General features: G+C 36.4%; 1 protein-coding gene and 1 pseudogene across 2 annotated transcripts in view; both read right to left on the bottom strand.

The window, feature by feature from the left end:
• TLL1 (tolloid like 1) overlaps positions 1–19,195 on the bottom strand; it is a 231,231-nt gene that overhangs the window by 37,011 nt on the left and 175,025 nt on the right. For both annotated transcript variants that reach the window (XM_057729421.1, XM_057729420.1), the window contains exons 13-16: positions 17,285–17,480; positions 13,843–13,968; positions 12,596–12,756; positions 9,503–9,683 (exon numbers count right to left, since the gene is read on the bottom strand). In XM_057729421.1, coding sequence (XP_057585404.1) covers positions 9,503–9,683; positions 12,596–12,756; positions 13,843–13,968; positions 17,285–17,480 — 664 coding nt within the window. The remainder of the gene's footprint in view (positions 1–9,502; positions 9,684–12,595; positions 12,757–13,842; positions 13,969–17,284; positions 17,481–19,195) is intronic.
• On the bottom strand, positions 703–9,481 carry LOC130847986 (double-strand break repair protein MRE11-like; annotated as a pseudogene).

Genomic DNA, 19,195 nt, shown 5'->3' with positions numbered 1-19,195 from the left:
TTATTAAAGAGTGTTCTAATTTCATTCTTTTACATGTAGCTGTCCAGTTTTCCCAGCACCACTTATTGAAGAGGCTGCCTTTTCTCCATTGTATATCCTTGCCTCCTTTGTCATAGATTAGTTGATCATAGTTTATCTCTGGGCTTTCTGTCCTGTTCCATTGATTTATATTTCTGTTTTTGTGCCAGTACCATACTGTCTTGGTCACTGTAGTCTTGTAGTGTAGTTTGAAGTCAGGGAGCCTGATTCCACCACCTCCATCTTTCCTTCTCAAGATTGCTTTGGATATTTGGGGTCTTTTTCTGGTTTTGGTATCAGGGTGATGGTGGCCTCATAGAATGAGTTTGGGAGTGTTCCTTCCTCTGAAATTTTTTGGAAGAACTTGAGAGGGATGGGTGTTAGCTCTCCTCCAAATGTATGAGAAAATTCACCTGTGAAGCTATCTGGTCCCAGACTTTTATTTATTGGAAGATTTTTAATCACAGTTTCAATTTCATTCCTTGTGATTGGTCTGTTCATATGTTCTATTTCTTCCTGATTCAGTCTTGGAAGATTGTATCTTTCTAAGAATCTGTCCATTTCATCCAGGTTGTCCATTTTATTGGCACATAATTGCTTGTAGTAGTCTCTCTTCTTTTTTAATTCTGACAGATTTTATTTTTGATACAAACTTCTATCTAATTACTCAAAGTATAGGGTGTATGTAATCATTCAAAGTCTCTGGCTGATACTATCACAAGCATTAGAAAAAGAACATATACTGAGTAACAAAACAGCTTAGGTACCATTGCACATAAATTGTTTTACCTGTAGGAAATCCAGGATATCTAGAAATTACTAAAATTATAAAAAGGGCTGGATTCTATAAGCTCTTTTCCTCAACTTTGGCTAAATGTAATCACCCCAAAATACTGACATTGTCTTTGATTATAAAGCAGAAATGTACAGTGGTAGACTTATTTTAGTCCTTCCTCAAGACTATATTTAAGCAAAGCTCTCACTCAGTAAAACATATACTGATGTATGTCAGGAAAATAAAATTCTAAGTCTTATAGAGCATTTATAGAACAGGTAATGTTAACAACTAGATTAAAAAAATAAGGAGAACCAATGCTATTCTACATGCCCTTGAGCAGGGAAGTTTCTCAACTAATGCAGTCATATTCAGGAAATGATATTCAAAAGCATAAATTCTTACACATTAGTTTCTCTATTAAGTAAGAATAATTCAAATTCTTCAGTTAACAGCAATATTCAAAAAACCTTCAACTGGTAAACTCTTAGTTTGCAAAGTTTCGATTTTTCCAGAATCTTGAAAACTTCAAACTGTCATTAAATATATTATCTTCTGTTTCTTCTTACAGAACTAAAGTTCATAAAAGGATCATCATAGTCATCCTCATTTGATTCAAAATCGACCCCTTTAGCAATTTGACTCTGGGATGTATGTTTGCTCGATGATGAAGTGCTCAACCACCTTTGATCAGTTTTGGAAGTGGTAGGAAAAATGTCTTCTTCTGGGTCAGACTCATCTACCGCGATCACCTCTGAATAATTCTTAGTAGCAACATTTTGGGAAGGCTGCTGTCTTGTAGATTTAAAGGCATCTATAATAGACAAATTTCTAGATGTTGACATAGTGGCTTTTGAACCTCTGCCTCGAGTAGAAGTCTCCAGAGCAGTGCCTGGTCTTCCCCTCTGAGATCCTCCTCTCGACACTGAATTCTGGCCCCTCCCTCCTTTCCAGCCTCTTCCTCGGCCTCTTCCTTTGTTGGCTGCTGCTGTGATGCTATCATCAGAGTCATCAGCCATCTGTCCTGCCAAATCTATACTTATGAGGTCTTCAGCACTAAAGGTGGAAGCGGCATCCTCAAACTGAGATCTGAGGGCTCTAGCCCTACTCATGGCCTCTCGAACTTCATCATCTTCTTCATTTGTATTCTTTTGTCTGCTTTCTCTGAAACGATGTACCTCTTCATCGAATTTATCTTCTAAGGCTTCAATATGACGTTCTTTAAGAAATCGCTGTGTTTTTTCCAACTGATATTTCACTAATTCCTCTATGGCATCTTTTTCTTCCTTGTCCACAAATTCTTGTACTGTTTCACTCATTCCCCTTTCTGTTAGAAGTGAGAGCTGCACATTCTTCTCTGCGGTTTGAAAATACTGTTTCACAAGGTCTTCTACCCTTAGAGTTGTTCTTTCTGAAGGTTTTGTGATGAAATTCCCAAAGTTGATCTCTTCTCCCATGTTTTTCTTTTGTTCTCTACGCCTGAAAAAATGGATAACATCTTTTGGATTAGCTACCCGGTCCACAAATTTCTGGCTAAAGCGAAGAACACTGAATGGTTCAAAGCCTCCACTATAGTCCACTCACTCATATAAGAGGCTTCTCTGGCTGTTGAGAATTTCCCAGATGTTCCCATTCTGCATTTTCAAGCATTTCTTCAATCTTCTCCAAGCAGAAGCTCTGTATGACCTAGGTTACTTTAGGATTATCTGGGTTAAAAACGTCTGGGTGACCCACTAGAACAACATCCTCCATGAGGAACTGCCGAACTGTGTGCAGAGGAATCTTCTTCATGTTCATCTTCCTTCCTTTAATACGCAGCAAACCAACGTGTTTCTTTGTAGCTTCTCTCGATTCCAAATCCCGGGAAGAAGGCGGGGAGATTCATGAGAAGAAAACCAACAGCACCACCTGAGAACTGGCTTGGCGGTAAACCTGAATTAAGCTGGAAAGAAACTGTGGTAGTCTCTTATGGTGCTTTTGATTTCTGCGGTGTCCATTGTAACTTCTCCTGTTTCATTTCTAAATTTATTGATTTGAGTCCTTCCCTCTTTCTCTTGATGAGTCTTGCTAGAGGTTTATCAATTTTATTTATCTGCTCAAAGAACCAGCTTTTAGTTTTATTGATTTTTGCTATTGTTTTCTTTGTCTCTATTTCATTTATTTCTGCTCTGATCTCTATGATTTCTCTCCGTCTACTCACTTTGGGTTTTATTTGCTCTTCTTTCTCTAGTTTCTTTAGGTGTAAGGTTAGATTGTTTATTTGGGATTTTTCTTGTTTCTTGAGGTAGGATTGTATTGCTATAAACTTCCCACTTAGAACTGCCTTTGCTGCATCGCATTGGTTTCTGATCATTGTGTTTTCATTGTCATTTGTCTCTAGGTATTTTTTGATTTCCTCTTTGATTTCTTCAGTTATCTCTTGGTTATCTAGTAGTGTATTGTTTAACCTCCATATTTTTGTGTTTTTTACGGTTTTTTTCCTGTAATTGATTTCTAATCTCATAGCGTTGTGGTCAGAGAAGATGCTTGATATGATTTCAGTTTTCTTGAATTTATCAAGGCTTGACTTATGAACAAAAATGTGATCTATCCTGGAGAATGTTCCATGTGCACTTGAGAAGAATGTGTAGTCTTCTATTTTTGGATGTAATGTCCTATAGATATCTATTAAATCAAGCTGATTTACTGTGTCATTTAAAGCTTGTCTTTCCTTATTAATTTTCTGTGTGGATGATTTGTCCATTGGTATAAATGGGGTGTTAAAGTCCTCCACTATGATTGTGTTACTGTCAATTTCCTCTTTCATAGTTGTTAGCATTTGCCATATCTACTGAGGTGCTCCTATATTGGGTGCATATATATTTAAAATTGTTATCTCTTCTTGGATTGATCCCTCGATCTTTATGTAGTGTCTTTTCTTTTCTCATGTAACATTTTTTATTTGAAAGTCTATTTTATCTGATATGAGTATCACTACTCCAGCTTTCTTTTGATTTCCATTTGCATGGAATATCTTTTTCCATCCCCTCACTTTCAGTCTGTGTGTGTCCCTAGGTCTGATGTGGGTCTCTTGTAGACAGCATATATATGGGTCTTGTTTTTGTATCCATTCAGCCAGTCTGTGTCTTTTGGTTGGTGCATTTAGTCCATTTACATTCAAGGTCATTATCTATATGTATGCTTCTATTGCCATTTTCTTAATTGTTTTGTTGTTGTTTTTGTAGGTCCTTTTCTTCTCTTCTGTTTCCCTCTTAGAGAAGTTCCTTTAGCATTTGTTGTAGGGCTGGTTTGGTGGTGCTGAATTCTCTTAGCTGTTGCTTGTCTGTAAAGCTTTTGATTTCTCCATCGAATCTAAATGAAATCATTGCTGGGTAGAGTATTCTTGGTTGTAGGTTCTTCCCTTTCATCACTTGAAATATATCATGCCACTCCCTTCTGGCTTGCAGCATTTCTGCTGAGAAATCAGCTGTTAACCTTATGGGGGTTCCCTTGTATGTTATTTGTCGTTTTTCCCTTGTTGCTTTTAATAACATTTCTGTGTCTTCAATTTTTGTCAGTTTGATGACTATATGTCTTGGCATGTTTCTCCTTAGGTTTATCCTGCCTGGGACTCTCTGCACTTCCTGGACACGGGTAGCTATTTCCTTTGCCATGTTAGGGAAGTTTTCAACTAGAATCTCTTCCAATATTTTCTCAGGTCCTTTCTCTCTCTCTTCTCCTTCTGGGCCCCCTATAATGCGAATGTTGGTGCGTTTAACATTGTCCCAGAGGTCTCTTATGCTGTCTTCAGTTCTTTTCATTCTTTTTTCCTTATTCTTTTCCACATCAGTGATTATCACCATTCTGTCTTCCAGCTCACTTATTTGCCCTTCTGCCTCAGTTAATCTGCTATTGGTTCCTTCTAGTGTATTTTTCATTTCCGTTATTGTGTTGCATATCTCTGTTTGTTTGTTCTTTAATTCTTCTAGGTCTTTGGTAAACTTTTTGATCTTTGCATCCAGTCTTTTTTCAAAATCCTGAATCAGCTTCACCATCATTATTCTGAATTCTTTTTCTGGAAGGGTGCCTATCTCCTCTTCATTTAGTTGTTTTTCTGGGGTTTTATCCTGTCCCTTCATCTGGTACAGAGTCCTCTGCTTTTTCATTTTCTCTGTCTTTCTGTGGCTGTGGTTTTCAGTTCCACAAGATGAAATACTGCTAATACTGCTTGATACGGTTGTCTGCCCTCTTCTGCAGGAAGCTATCTAGGAGGCTCGAGCATGCTTCCTGATGGGAGGCACTGATGGTGGGTAGGGCTTGGTGTGCAGAACTCAGTAAAACTTTAATCTGTTTGTCTGCTAATGGGTGGGGCTGTGTTCACACCTTGTTGGTTGTTTGGTCTGAGGCTACCTAGCACTGGAGGTTACAGGCTCTTTGGTGGGGCTAATGGCAGACTCTGGGAGGGCTCACATCAATGAGCACTTCCCAGAACCCCTGCTGCCAGTGCCCCTGTCTCCCCAGTGAGCCACAGCAGCCCCCCACCTCTGCTGGCAACCCTCCAACACCAGCAGGTAGGTCTGGTTCAGTCTTCTATGGGGTTACTGCTCCTTCCCCCTGGGTCCTGGTGAGCACATTTTTTTGTGTGCCCTCCAAGAGTGGAGTCTCTGTTTCCCCCAGTCCTGTGGAGGTCCTGCAATCAAATCTCACTGGCTTTCAGAGTTTGATTCTCTGGGGATTTCTCCTCCTGTTGCTGGACCCCCAGGTTGGGAAGCCTGACATGGGGCTCAGAACTCTCACTTTAGTGGGTGGACTTCTGCAGTATTACTTTTCTCCAGTTTGTGAGTCACCCACCCAGCATTTATGGGATTTGATTTTAATGTGATTGTGCCCCTCCTACCATCTCATTGTGGCTTCTCCTTTCTCTCTTGATGTGGGTGTCTTTTTTGGTGAGTTCCAGTGTCTTTCTGTCAATGATTGTTCAGCAGTTAGTTGTAATTCTGGTGCTCTGGCAAGAGGGAGTCTGCATCCAGTCTTTTTTCAAAGTCTTGGATCAGCTTCACCATCATTATTCTGAATTCTTTTTCCAGAAGAGTGTCTTTCTCCTCTTCATTATTTGTTTTTCTGGTATTTTATCTTGTCCCTTCATCTGGTACAAAGCCTTCTGCCTTTTCATTTTCTCGATCTTTCTGTGGCTGTGGTTTTCAGTTCCACAAGATGAAATACTGCTGATACTTCTTGATTCTGCTGTCTGCTCTCTGGAGGAAGCTGTCTAGGGGGATCATGGGTGCTTCCTGATGGGAGGGACTGATGGTGGGTTTGGCTGGGTGGGAGGAGCTCAGTGACACTTTAATCTGCTTGTCTGCAAATGGGTGGGGCTCTGTTCCCACCCTGGTGGTCATTTGGCCTGAGGTGACCCAGCATTGGAGGTTACAGGCTCTTTGGTGGGGCTAATGGTGGACTCTGGGAGGGCTCATGCCAATGAGTACTTCTCAGAACCCCTGCTGCCAGTGCCCCTTTCTCCTTGGTGAACCACAGCTGCCTCCCACCTCTGCTGGCAACCCCCCAACACCAGCAGGTAGGTCTGGTTCAGTCTCCTATGGGGTCACTGCTCTTTCCCCCTGGGTCCTGGTGAGCACACTTTTTTGTGTGCCCTCCAAGAGTGGAGTCTCCATTTCCCCTAGTCCTGTGGAGGTCCTGCAATCAAATCCCGCTGGCTTTCAAAGTCTGATTCTCTGGGGATTCCTCCTCCTGTTGCTGGACCGCCAGGTTAGGAAGCCTGATGTGGGGCTCAGAACCCTCAGGACTTCTGTGGTATAACTCTTCTCCAGCTTGTGAGTCACCCACCCAGCATTTATGGGATTTGATTCTCCTGTGATTGCGCCCCTCCTACCATCTCATTGCAGCTTCTCCTTTGTCTCTGGATGTGCAGTGTTTTTTTTTTTTTTTTTTTGGTGATTTCCAGTCCCTTTCTGTTGATGATTATTCAGCAGTCAGTTGTAATTCTGGTGCTCTTGCAAGAGGGAGTGAGCACACGTCCTCCTACTCCACCACTTTGATTCCCTCTGTTCCCAGTAATGTTTTTTATCAAATCCCCGAAGAGTGACTTTTAACTTTAAAAAATCCTTCAAATTTTTTTTTGTGAAGTAAAATATCCCCATGGTTTACATGTGTACTTTCTAATAAATGTGATGAGTTATTTGGCTTTTAACACACAGGTATATATTATACTTATAGCATTATCAGAACTCTAAAATATTTTCAATGTGAATAGAACCTATATATTAAAATGGGTGACCTTTTGTAAATTATGATTTGGTAAGATGATCATAATCAGGACATTAAGCAACACTGCCATCTCTTTATTGTACCATACCAGCTGTTTTTCACAAATATGCTTTTATCTTCCCTTTTCCTAAGCAAACATCTTCCCCACTAGCAGAAACTCCCAAGAATTTAAATGTGAAATAAATCTAATTACTTATCCAAGACTACAGTATTTTAAATATGAATCTGACAAACTGCCAAGACAGTTCAATGAATCAAAAATAAAGCACTGAATGTTTATACTAAATTATCTTGGACTTTACAAAATAATAATCTAATAAAGAAGTGAAAAGTCTATCTATTGTTTTCCAGGTCACAGATATGTTGAGCTAACACATAACCAATGCCATTTGCAAAGGACATGATCATCTCTTGTGGTTAAGACAACCCAAGGTGCATGGAGGTTTTAAATGGTTTGTGACGCTAAACACTTTGAGAATATTACAGTTTTACTTTGATTATTAAAGAGATAATGTATGCCTGCAAAATAGGTTTTCAGAATGGTAGCCTCAAAAAGAGATTTTGGCATTTAATTTTCCCTGAACTTCATTGTTCAGTTTACATTTCAATATTATTGTCCTGAAGACACAGACAAATAACCTGTTTTTATAATTTGGAAAGTTTTGCTTGAACAGAAGCATCAGAAAATAAATTTTACATATTGTGGTTAACTTTAAATTTAATTATATGTAGCATCATCTTTTTAAAAAAGTTTTATTAAATAAAATGAGTGATTAAAGGATCCTGAACATTAATATAATGATAAAATTTGATCACCTCATAATTTGATTTTTAAAATAGATATTTAGCTGGTTCTAAGATAAGAAGTCTTATCTCTAAACACTGGATCACCTAAAATTTGTAAAGTAGCTAATATTTATAAAATAATTAAAGACTAAGGAAGTGTTCCTTTCACTGAAATAGTATGTTAAAATGCTACTTTGAATAACAAATCTTAAACGAATTCCTGAGAATAATTTTTACTTTTATTACTAATTAATTAGTTTATATTAAGGTACAGTTGATTTACAAGTTTATATTAGTTTCAATTAAACAACATTGTGATTCAGTATTTTTATAGATTATACTCCATTTAAAGTTATTATAAAATATTGGCTATATTCCCTGAGCTGTACATTATATTCTTGTAGCTTATTTATTTTACATATAATAGTTTTTACCTCTTAATCCCTTCCCCTTATCTTGCCTCTCCCTCTTCCCTCTCCTTACCTGTAACCACGAGTTTGTTTTCTATATCTGAGAAGAACTTTTAAAAGGCAATTAAATCTGAGGGAAGGAAAGGAATGAGAACAAGGGAGCCAAGATCCATTGTATCTTGAATGTACATGTACTTTTGTATATGACAAGGACCTCACTGGAACTTGTGAACCATAAACTTCAACTACACCGAAAGCCCCAAACAAACCCTGGGCATGGTAAATCTCATTAATCTTAAATATATGGGGACTAGAATAAATAGACTTTGAATTAACTCAATCTAAATTACCTGATATTAAAACATAATTGGAATTCAGTTGCTTTAAATTGCTTGCCAATCTTTCAGGCAGAATAGATTGCTATACTAAGGTTTATTAAAATTTTATCTATTTTTGAAGTTTCAGAATAATATTTTTAAGGGGAACAATTTTGAAATTGGGACAATAAGGGAATTTCACTGATGTTTCTATCTATTTTCTTAAAACTCAGGGACCTTTAATCAAATTTCAGCCCTTCAAGAGAGAATTTTTTAATGTGAATTGGTTCAACTAAACATTAAATTCCAAATACAGACATGTCAGCTGCTAAATGTATCTGATAGTATATTATTTTTAGTAAAATTATTATTTCCATATTTTAGTACAACTATAATTTCCATATTTCTAGGTCTCTTAAAGCAAGCATTTCTATAATGAGGTAAAGTATGATTTTACTGTCTGCTTAATAATAAGAATGAAAATACAATAGTAAGAAGAGGGTTAATGAACCTACTGCTAAGCAGTAGGAATAAAAATATGTTGCTAAATGAGACACATACCCCAAAGACAAAGATAAAGATAATTTTGAAAAGCTCTGCCACTTTTTGGAAGTCTGGTATCATCCCTATCCACTTGTAAAGTCATTTTATGAAAATACTACCACAATAATTTTGTCTTATTTTGCTAGCCTTTGAAATATTTGATTAGAATTTATGATAAGATCTGTGTTTGAGAGCTGAATTTCACTAGGGCCATTATTATTAATACCCTAATTTTACATAAAAATGTATTAAACTATGATAAATGTTCATGCATTCTATGTGCCGGCAAGTTCATTTACAGAAAACTATGAAGAATGGATAGCATACAATTTAAGCCAATCCACCTTGAAAATCTGTGATCTACACATGCAGCGGGAGAATACTAATACCTGAGAAGAAATGTGCTTTGAAGCCCTTCTTGGATACAGTATTGTCAGATCTGAATTCAATTCTCATATTGTTGAACTGGGATGTGATCACTTCAGGCACTTCAGCACCACAAAATTTGCCATGCAATTTAGACTCAGAAGAAAGACCACTCCAAATCTCCACATAATCGTATTTGCAAACCTAGAAATAAATAGGGTTACTGTAATCACCATATTTGAAAGCATCAGATGATTGACATTTATTTTTAAAATGTATTATGTTTTTCCCTCTTTACTCCTGTGATGGTCAAACTGACTTAACAGGTCCAAAAATCAAGAAAAGTGTCCCAATGTGAAGCAGCAGGCATGAAAGACAGATGAGAAAGGAATTTTGTTAACAGCCCCAACAGATGTATAAACAAATGTATGCTTGTACATATATATGTTTACAGTATACATCTTTTCAAAAAAAACACAGACAAGGAAAACAGATGAATATTTGTTTAACAATGCATATGACTGAATTCTGGGCATCATGTGTTATTTTGCAATATGTCAACTTAAATTACTGGTTCTTTTGATATCAATTAGGTGATAAAGAAGCAAAATGTTGCTAGAAAAAAATGAAATGTTTTCTATCTACTTTTTTATAACTGTAACTTTTATTTAGAGAGGGCACTGACACAAGACAGGATAATGGTACTGAGGCCTAAAGTTGTTTGATATTGACTTTCCTTTTGAATACCAGTATAATGAACAAAACAATGAAGCTACAACTTAACCCAGTATTCTGTAAGTCAAGATTTTGCTCATGCCTTTATTTTAAATAGCCAAGACTTTAAACTACAAAAATGCACAGAATTCTGTTAATAGCTTCACACACAGTAACCTCATCATAAGTTCAAGAATTCCAGGATATGTTACAGAGTTTGTAAAGGCACATTCCAGGAATAAAGACTGCTACCATAAGAAAAATGCTTTCAAACACAATGAAACACAATGCCCCACTTATTTAAAATCATCTAGCCTTCTTCATCCTAAACATAAATGTCTATCCTTCTTAGGAACATCTAGCAATTAGTGAATCAAAATGCCATTTCTGCCACAACTAACAGTTTTAAGTAAACTGAGAAAGTAGAAGCCATTCAATACTAAGCAGAATTGGCAGGGAGATTCCCATCTTCAAAAAGTGTTGCTCATACGAAAGCTCTTCTAAGATTACTACAAAAATGCTTTCTTAATTTTAATACTTTCCCAAATTTTAGATAATCATTAAAGAAAAATGATGTTTCATGTGGATAAAGTGTGTTAGAAATATAAATTGCAGTCTTTTCCATCATAAAAGTTATACATGATGTAAAGAAGATCTCAAAAGGTCCACTGAGCTCTAAAATTGTACAATTCTCTGAAATATCAGTTCATTACATTTTAGATTTTAATTTCCTTTAAGGCAACACAAAAGTCTGCACTTCTTTGTAACTCAAAGCCATTAGTAAGAGACTAAAAAATGCACACGAGTGCCTTGACCACTACAAATATAATTTTTTTAAAAAATGATTAAAAAGAAAGAAGGAAAAGTGGGAGGGGAAAAAAGGAGCAAAGATACATACACAGACACAAAATTATGTTATAAAACCCACAAATATTTCCAACAGCTATTGCCCAGGAGCACGGATACGTCATATCTCTGTTCTCTCACTTCTTTGCAAGATCAACAGATACACATGAAAGACAAAATACTTTTTATGAGTGAATTTTATCATACTTTTGAATCTTATTTATTTTAAAATAAACATAGAAAAAAAAAGGTGTTGGGAGAAAGGATGTGGGAATTAGGAAGAGAAAAGAAAAGCAGAAAAGCTCAACCAAAACAAATATTTGTTACATTTTCTCTGGACTTAAAACTATGTTGACCAATCATAAAAGATGTCAACTACCATTGGCACTTGCCATCTACCTCTACAAAGATTAAGTCATGTGTTGCCAATGCCCCCCGAAAGGTGTTGGCGGGGGGAAGAGCTGAAATGAGGCAATCTGTGCTCTGTTAAAAACTGGCAGAATAGGTCTTTAGATAGTCAGATGTTTTCAGGAGGCAACTTTATGAGCCCAATTCTTGTATCTCCTCCTATCTAGAAAAACACCAAAATCCTTCATGGTGACGACTGCTCCTTGTGACCAGTCAGCACGAGACTATCTGAAACCTTTTGTAAACAATATGTGCTTGATTGCATGTTTTCCCCTTTCACCAGAATCACATATATACTGAGCTTCCCCATGCCTCTTTGGAACAGTTTCTCAGAGCTATCTGGGATGCTGTCTCCCTGGCTGCAGTCCTCATTTTGCCCCAAATGAAACTTAACTCGCAACTCTCACATTGTGCTTTTTTTTTTTTAAATAGACAAAGACACAGTTCTAAAAGTTTTCATTTCTAGGCTTGACATTCCATTTGAATTTGGTGTGTGTGTACTAGCACATAGGAATTCTCAAATAAATGATTTCACTTGTTTAACAGTGGTCACCTGACAGAAATCTGTAAGCTGTAAAGGTAAAGAAAGGAGAGATAGTGTCAACTAAATACATCTTTTATTGTGGTTAAAAAATTCATACTTATTTGTGAACCATAAGCATATTCATAATGAAAAACTACTTATATAATGAAAATATACCCATTTCCACAAGTGAAATATACCAGGTTTTCCCAAAAAAGCATTTTTGCTATGATTCAACAAGTGAATTTGGTTTATTTTTCTAGAAAAGTCTATGTGACATGACCTTAATATTTTCATAGTACTTTAATAAATCAGGAAAATGCTGGGAGGTAATTTTCAATCTTCCAGAGACAGTCTAAAATATCATCCAGTGCCAGTAGGAATTATAAGCAGTTGCAGAAATGAGAAATAGAGCAAACAAAGACTACAACATCTATTCTATTGAGCTAGTGCAATTTTCCTCTCTTCTTCCTTCCTTCCTCCCTTCTCCCTTCCTTCCTTCCCTCCTTTTTCCTTTCCTTATTTCTTCTTCTTTTCTCTCTCTCTCTTTTTGTTTACCAGATTGCCTTCAGGGATTCCTAAAACATTTCATTTATTAAAAAAAGTATGTTTATTATTCACTTACTTCATTGCCCTCCAATTCAAAAAGCTCAAACTTCATAGAAATTCTGTACTGTGTTGGTGCGACAACTTGCCACACACAGTGTTTGTTGGGAGGGTACTCCCTGGGCCATCCTGGGGTGGTTATGGTGCCATTCAGTGTTGTAAGGAGTCCGCCACAAGCCGCTGGAAAGAAAGAACAGGGAAAGATTTCCTTAATAAATCCATCCCCTTCTTAGCACCTTTCCAGTGGTAATCAAACATCTCAGCATTAAATTTCAACCATCTTGATTTTTCAAAATCTAGCAACCTGCAGTCTCTATTCCTTAGTCTTTCGTACAACTATTTTAATCTTCTAATCTCATTTATGAAGTGTTATTTTGCAGCTTTGGAGCCAAGCAAATGATGGCTGTACATTTTAGATCACTTTAACATTGGGTGAGCAATATAAAGAAAACTGGGGGTCAGTGTTCTTATCTTTTAAATGTGTGTAAATACTTGCACCATACAATTGCTGTGAGAATTAATAAAAAGATACACATAAAGTACAATACATCATGGTGTAGTAAGACCAAAATCAATTGTTTATTTCCCCAAACTCTTTTTTTTTTTTACAAGACAAGGGACTCTTGGAAAGAATTACTTGAGCTAGCAGGCAAACTATAGTAAATAGAGCATATTTGTTATCCCAAAAACTCCATTTAACAACTGGTTTTCTTTCCCTTTTGGATAATCTATTTAAAAGAAGTATTATTTATGTTACCTCTCCTTCTTAGTGATAGTAAAATTAGGAAAATTAGGGTAAGGGTATTCAAAAGCAAGTTAAGTGAAAAGAACTTGTTGTACACAGTTCCTAATTAATTCCTAGGGAGTCAAGTTAGCTAAAGTTTAATTGGTCTCTTTAATTGCCCTTCTGCACATATGTATATGTATGTATATGTATGTATGTATGTTAGCTAATATAAATATTACTATATTTATAAATATATATTTAAAACTACCTGTACTTTCAGGTTTACCACATTTGGTAAATTTCTAAAGTGTAAAATATTTATTTTTAGGAGCCACATGGAAATAACAGTCACATAACTTCATTATTATCTGGTATACAATGTCCTCTGTTTTAAAGATACTGTATTTTCTTCATAACTGTGTCTATTTTATTCTAGTATAAGAGGGAGGCAGAAAGAGAGAAAGAAAATGAGACTACATGGAAGACAGGAATGGGCAGAGGTTTCAGGCAGGGAACACCACGTGCAAATCCAGTCCCACCTTCACAGGTCCTTCTGTCAAGTCCCAGCTCGTAGCCGGGCTCACAGGAACACTGGTAACTGCCCAGCGTGTTCAGACAGCGCTGCTCACAGCCTCCACGGTCAGGCTTGGCACACTCGTCTTCCTCTATAAGGACAGTGACAGAGAACAACTAGTCTTTTATATACCAAGTGTAATTTTTTTGAAAATATGATGTTTAATAGCTCTGAATGAAACTGAGACAACTGGTTTCTTCAACAAGGAATAGGAACAATTTGTAAGCCCTTGATGGATGGCATACAAGAATCCTTGTCGCTGCAATCTAAGAACTGTGTAAGAACCAGAAGCACTGGGCCAGCTGAAGATCATCTTATCTCAGACACATTCTGCTTTTTTCTAAATTTAAAGAGGATTATTAAAACCTAGAGATGTTTCAGAATGAAATAGAAGAAATTACTGAAAAAACATTCACATGTTCATTTCATTGTACAGTTTGCTAGGTAGCCTGAAAAAATGCTTTTAAAGAAATATCATTATTAAGCAATAAAATATGGTAACTAAAAATTAAAAAGAAAGAAAACTGAGAAACTTACTGGACCCTTTTAAACTGAAAACATTCAGTGTTTCTCATGCAGACACGTTGATCCAGAAAATACAATAATTCCACATTTTTGTGAACAGAAACTGCTTTGATTGTATATGGTAACACGAAAATTTATATGAAATAGACATGTGAAAAATATATACTATTTTAAAAAGCACATATGACAAGGTACTCCATAATCTCACTCTTTAGGAATAACCTACTGTGAGTTAGCAAAACAGCAAACAATATTTTCTGGTGAAATTAAGCATCATCCAAACACTAAGCATTTTGATAACCAAATATACAAACATTACATGAGAGACTCTTATAGTATGTTTCTTCTACTGTAAAATATAACACAGAGAAGATTTAAAGCATGTAAATGAACATTTTAATGAATTCTTTGAATATATATAGTATAAGTGCCAAGGTATTCTGCCTTTCAATTCAAATGGTGAATATCTAAGTAAAGCTCAGGGAAAATCCATTATATTATTGCTCTTTGAATAACAGAAAGGTCTAGATATTATTCACACTAAATTTTGATATACACAACTGAATCCATCACTTATTCTTTAAAAATCATTGTAGAGAAAATTTCTCTTCCCATAAAACAATTCTATTCTATAACATACAACCTAAGTGCCTATGAATTCTCAAAGTGCAAATCTGATGTTATTATTTGCACTAAAATAGCTTTCTTTTTACCTCAGAAATACACACCAAACATGGGACATGAAAATAAACTAAAATTTGGTTATACAATTCAAAATTGAAGCTGATTAGTAATAACATCAAACAGACATTTTAGGGACCAGAATGTTCCACATTCTAATGTGGCAGAATGCTATTCTCTGAGGGATGGTTTAGAAATGCTGTCATCTGGAAATAACTTAATGAACTATATGTCAGTAATCCCTTTCTGGTTATGAACCCTTTGTTGATGATATTGCAAATATTTGCCTCTTGTCTGTATATTCTGGATTTTGCTATTTTGACTATTTCCTAAAAAACAGATGGTAACAGCTTCCTCCACAAGAGGGCAGACAGCAGTATCAAGCAGTATCAGCAGTATTTCATCTTGTGGAACTGAAAACCACAGCCACAGAAAGACAGAGAAAATGAAAAAGCAGAGGACTCTGTACCAGATGAAGGGACAGGATAAAACCCCAGAAAAACAACTAAATGAAGAGGAGATAGGCACCCTTCCAGAAAAAGAATTCAGAATAATGATGGTGAAGCTGATTCAGGATTTTGAAAAAAGACTGGATGCAAAGATCAAAAAGTTTACCAAAGACCTAGAAGAATTAAAGAACAAACAAACAGAGATATGCAACACAATAACGGAAATGAAAAATACACTAGAAGGAACCAATAGCAGATTAACTGAGGCAGAAGGGCAAATAAGTGAGCTGGAAGACAGAATGGTGATAATCACTGATGTGGAAAAGAATAAGGAAAAAAGAATGAAAAGAACTGAAGACAGCATAAGAGACCTCTGGGACAATGTTAAACGCACCAACATTTGCATTATAGGGGGCCCAGAAGGAGAAGAGAGAGAGAAAGGACCTGAGAAAATATTGGAAGAGATTCTAGTTGAAAACTTCCCTAACATGGCAAAGGAAATAGCTACCCATGTCCAGGAAGTGCAGAGAGTCCCAGGCAGGATAAACCTAAGGAGAAACATGCCAAGACATATAGTCATCAAACTGACAAAAATTGAAGACACAGAAATGTTATTAAAAGCAACAAGGGAAAAACAACAAATAACATACAAGGGAACCCCCATAAGGTTAACAGCTGATTTCTCAGCAGAAATGCTGCAAGCCAGAAGGGAGTGGCATGATATATTTCAAGTGATGAAAGGGAAGAACCTACAACCAAGAATACTCTACCCAGCAATGATTTCATTTAGATTCGATGGAGAAATCAAAAGCTTTACAGACAAGCAACAGCTAAGAGAATTCAGCACCACCAAACCAGCCCTACAACAAATGCTAAAGGAACTTCTCTAAGAGGGAAACAGAAGAGAAGAAAAGGACCTACAAAAACAACAACAAAACAATTAAGAAAATGGCAATAGAAGCATACATATAGATAATGACCTTGAATGTAAATGGACTAAATGCACCAACCAAAAGACACAGACTGGCTGAATGGATACAAAAACAAGACCCATATATATGCTGACCCACTTCAGACCTAGGGACACATACAGACGAAAAGTGAAGGGATGGAAAAAGATATTCCATGCAAATGAAAATCAAAAGAAAGCTGGAGTAGCAATAGTCATATCAGATAAAATAGACTTTCAAATAAAAACTATTACATGAGACAAGAAAAGATATTACATAAAGCTCAAGGGATCCAACCAAGAAGAGGAGATAACAATTATAAATATATATATATATGCACCCAATATAGGAGCACCTCATTACATAAGGCAGATGCTAACAATTATTAAAGAGGAAATGAAAGGCAGAAATAGAGACACAGATGTAGAGAACAAACACATGGACACCAAGTGGGGAAAGCGGGGAGGGTTGGGGGGGAATGAATTGGGAGATTGGGATACCAAATTGTACATTCTAAATATATGCTTTTCATTGTCTGTTAACTGTATCTCAATAAAAGTACTTTAAAAAAAAAATGGTAAAATATCTTAATGGAGTTCCTGCCTTGTGAATCAAATCTCCAAATTCCAGTTTTCTTTTACCAGTAAATTATTCCATCAAAAACCATCAAAATAACTTCATGAACAATGCATACTTCAACCTTCAATATTACTTTATACTCTATTTCTTCCCTAATGCAAAGCTAAATACCACATGTATCCTTGACAAAGAAAAGCTTACACTTCAAATTATTTCAAATTACCTTTAAAAAAATTGGCAGCAAACCCTGCCTTGTTCACAGTTCCATCAGAAACAAACTTCATCCACAAGGTATTGGTGGTAGATCTGATATCTTCAGGTTTATCATAACCACAAAAACGCCCTATCAAAGGACTATTTTCATTGGTTCCATCTCGAACTTCTAGGTAGTCATAGGCACAGTTGTCATGTCTTTCAATCTGTAATAGTAAAAACATGTGATCTATCTCAATACATAAAACAGAGTATTATGTACCCTCAGTGCCATAGTACTAACACGGCCATATAACAAATTACTTATACCAAAAGATAGCCTTTCTGATGAGTGTGCATGGTAATATCTACACGATCCATGAATAAAGGATGTATTAATCTGGTAGAGAGAGAGAAAAAACAGCTATGAAAAAGTGCATCCACATGCATTAGGAACAATAGACGTTAACTGCCTCTTAAAATAAAAACACAATAGTAATTCTTTGAAAAATAGAACTTAAGAAAATTCAGACTTAAAATTACCATTAGAAATCTGGGCTAGATATGCTATGTTCTGGAACATAGATATAAAAATTGCTCATAGTTAATCAACAAAACCATTATTTTATCAATGGTGAGGCTGAATTCATATTCGGTTGACAAATGTTGCACTATTTTAGGTTATACATATCTTTTTGAAGGAAAAATCTGATAACATGTGATTACATTTCTTCTTGGTCTGTGAAATCCTTTATCCATAGCTGTGTGTGGGAAGACTATTCCACTGCAGAACTAGCACTGGCTGCCCCCTCAGGGTAACGGGCTTGTTTAGATGAGCCCCTTTTACCTCAACACATTCCTCTCAACCCTTGCACCCTGGGTGAACTCAATCTCTTTCCCTAACCAGATGCAAATATTAGCTCAGACTACTGGCCTATAAAACTTTATGAAGAAGTGCATGTTTGTGGGCCTTTGTTTTAGTACTAAACTTCTACAAACAACAAAAAATTTACAAATTGTTTTATAAATTATCAAGACAATTTCTAAATAAATTCTTGCTTGTATTTTTTTCATAGAAAATGGGTACTAACTCTAAAGTCTTTAATAGTCAACTGCTTATTAGGTATTTGATGCTGGAAAGCACACACATCTGTAATTATAAACCATGAGAAGTATCACATCTTGTCAACCATCATTCAACACACAATTCATTAATTTATGGAATTCTCCTATTACAAAATGAATGTCAGGGAGCATGTTCATTCCATGAATTATTTCATTCCATCTCATTCATTTCATGTATGCATGAAACTGCTGGTATAGTTGGCTGAAGAACTCATTTCCTTATTTGTCAATACATTGACAATGATAGTCTTCAAATCAGGCAGCATAGGGCTTCCTTGGTGGCGCAGTGGTAAAGAATCCTCCTGCCAATGCTGGGGATGTGGGTTCAATCCCTGAGCCGAGAGAATCCCACATGCCACGGAGCACTAAGCCCCTGTGCCACAACTACTAAGCCTGTGCTCTAGAGCCCACGAGCCACAACTATTGAGCCCACATGCTCCAACTACTGAAGCCCATGCACCCAGAGCCCGTGCTTCGCAATGAGAAGCCACCACAATGAGAAACCTGCGCACGGCAACTAAGAGTAGCCCCCGCTTGCCACAATCAGAGAAAGCCCATGTGCAGCAATGAAGACCCAATGCAGCCAAAAATTAAAAATAAATAAATAAATAAATAATAAAATAAATCTTAAAAAAAAATCAGGCAGCATAAGGACAAACAGAAAACAATAGATTTTGAAGCAGATTTGGTTAGAAATAAGCACTACATTCGCTGCTGCCCTTTTCCCAATCACAAATCAGGATTCATTCATTTCTTCAATAAACACTGAGTTCCTGTCCTATGCCGGGACTCTTCTCACTGCTTAGCATGCATCACT

The sequence above is a fragment of the Hippopotamus amphibius genome, chromosome 3, assembly GCF_030028045.1.
Source record: "Hippopotamus amphibius kiboko isolate mHipAmp2 chromosome 3, mHipAmp2.hap2, whole genome shotgun sequence".
Taxonomy (NCBI): Eukaryota; Metazoa; Chordata; class Mammalia; order Artiodactyla; family Hippopotamidae; genus Hippopotamus; species Hippopotamus amphibius.
This window is presented reverse-complemented; position numbering and strand designations above follow the sequence as displayed.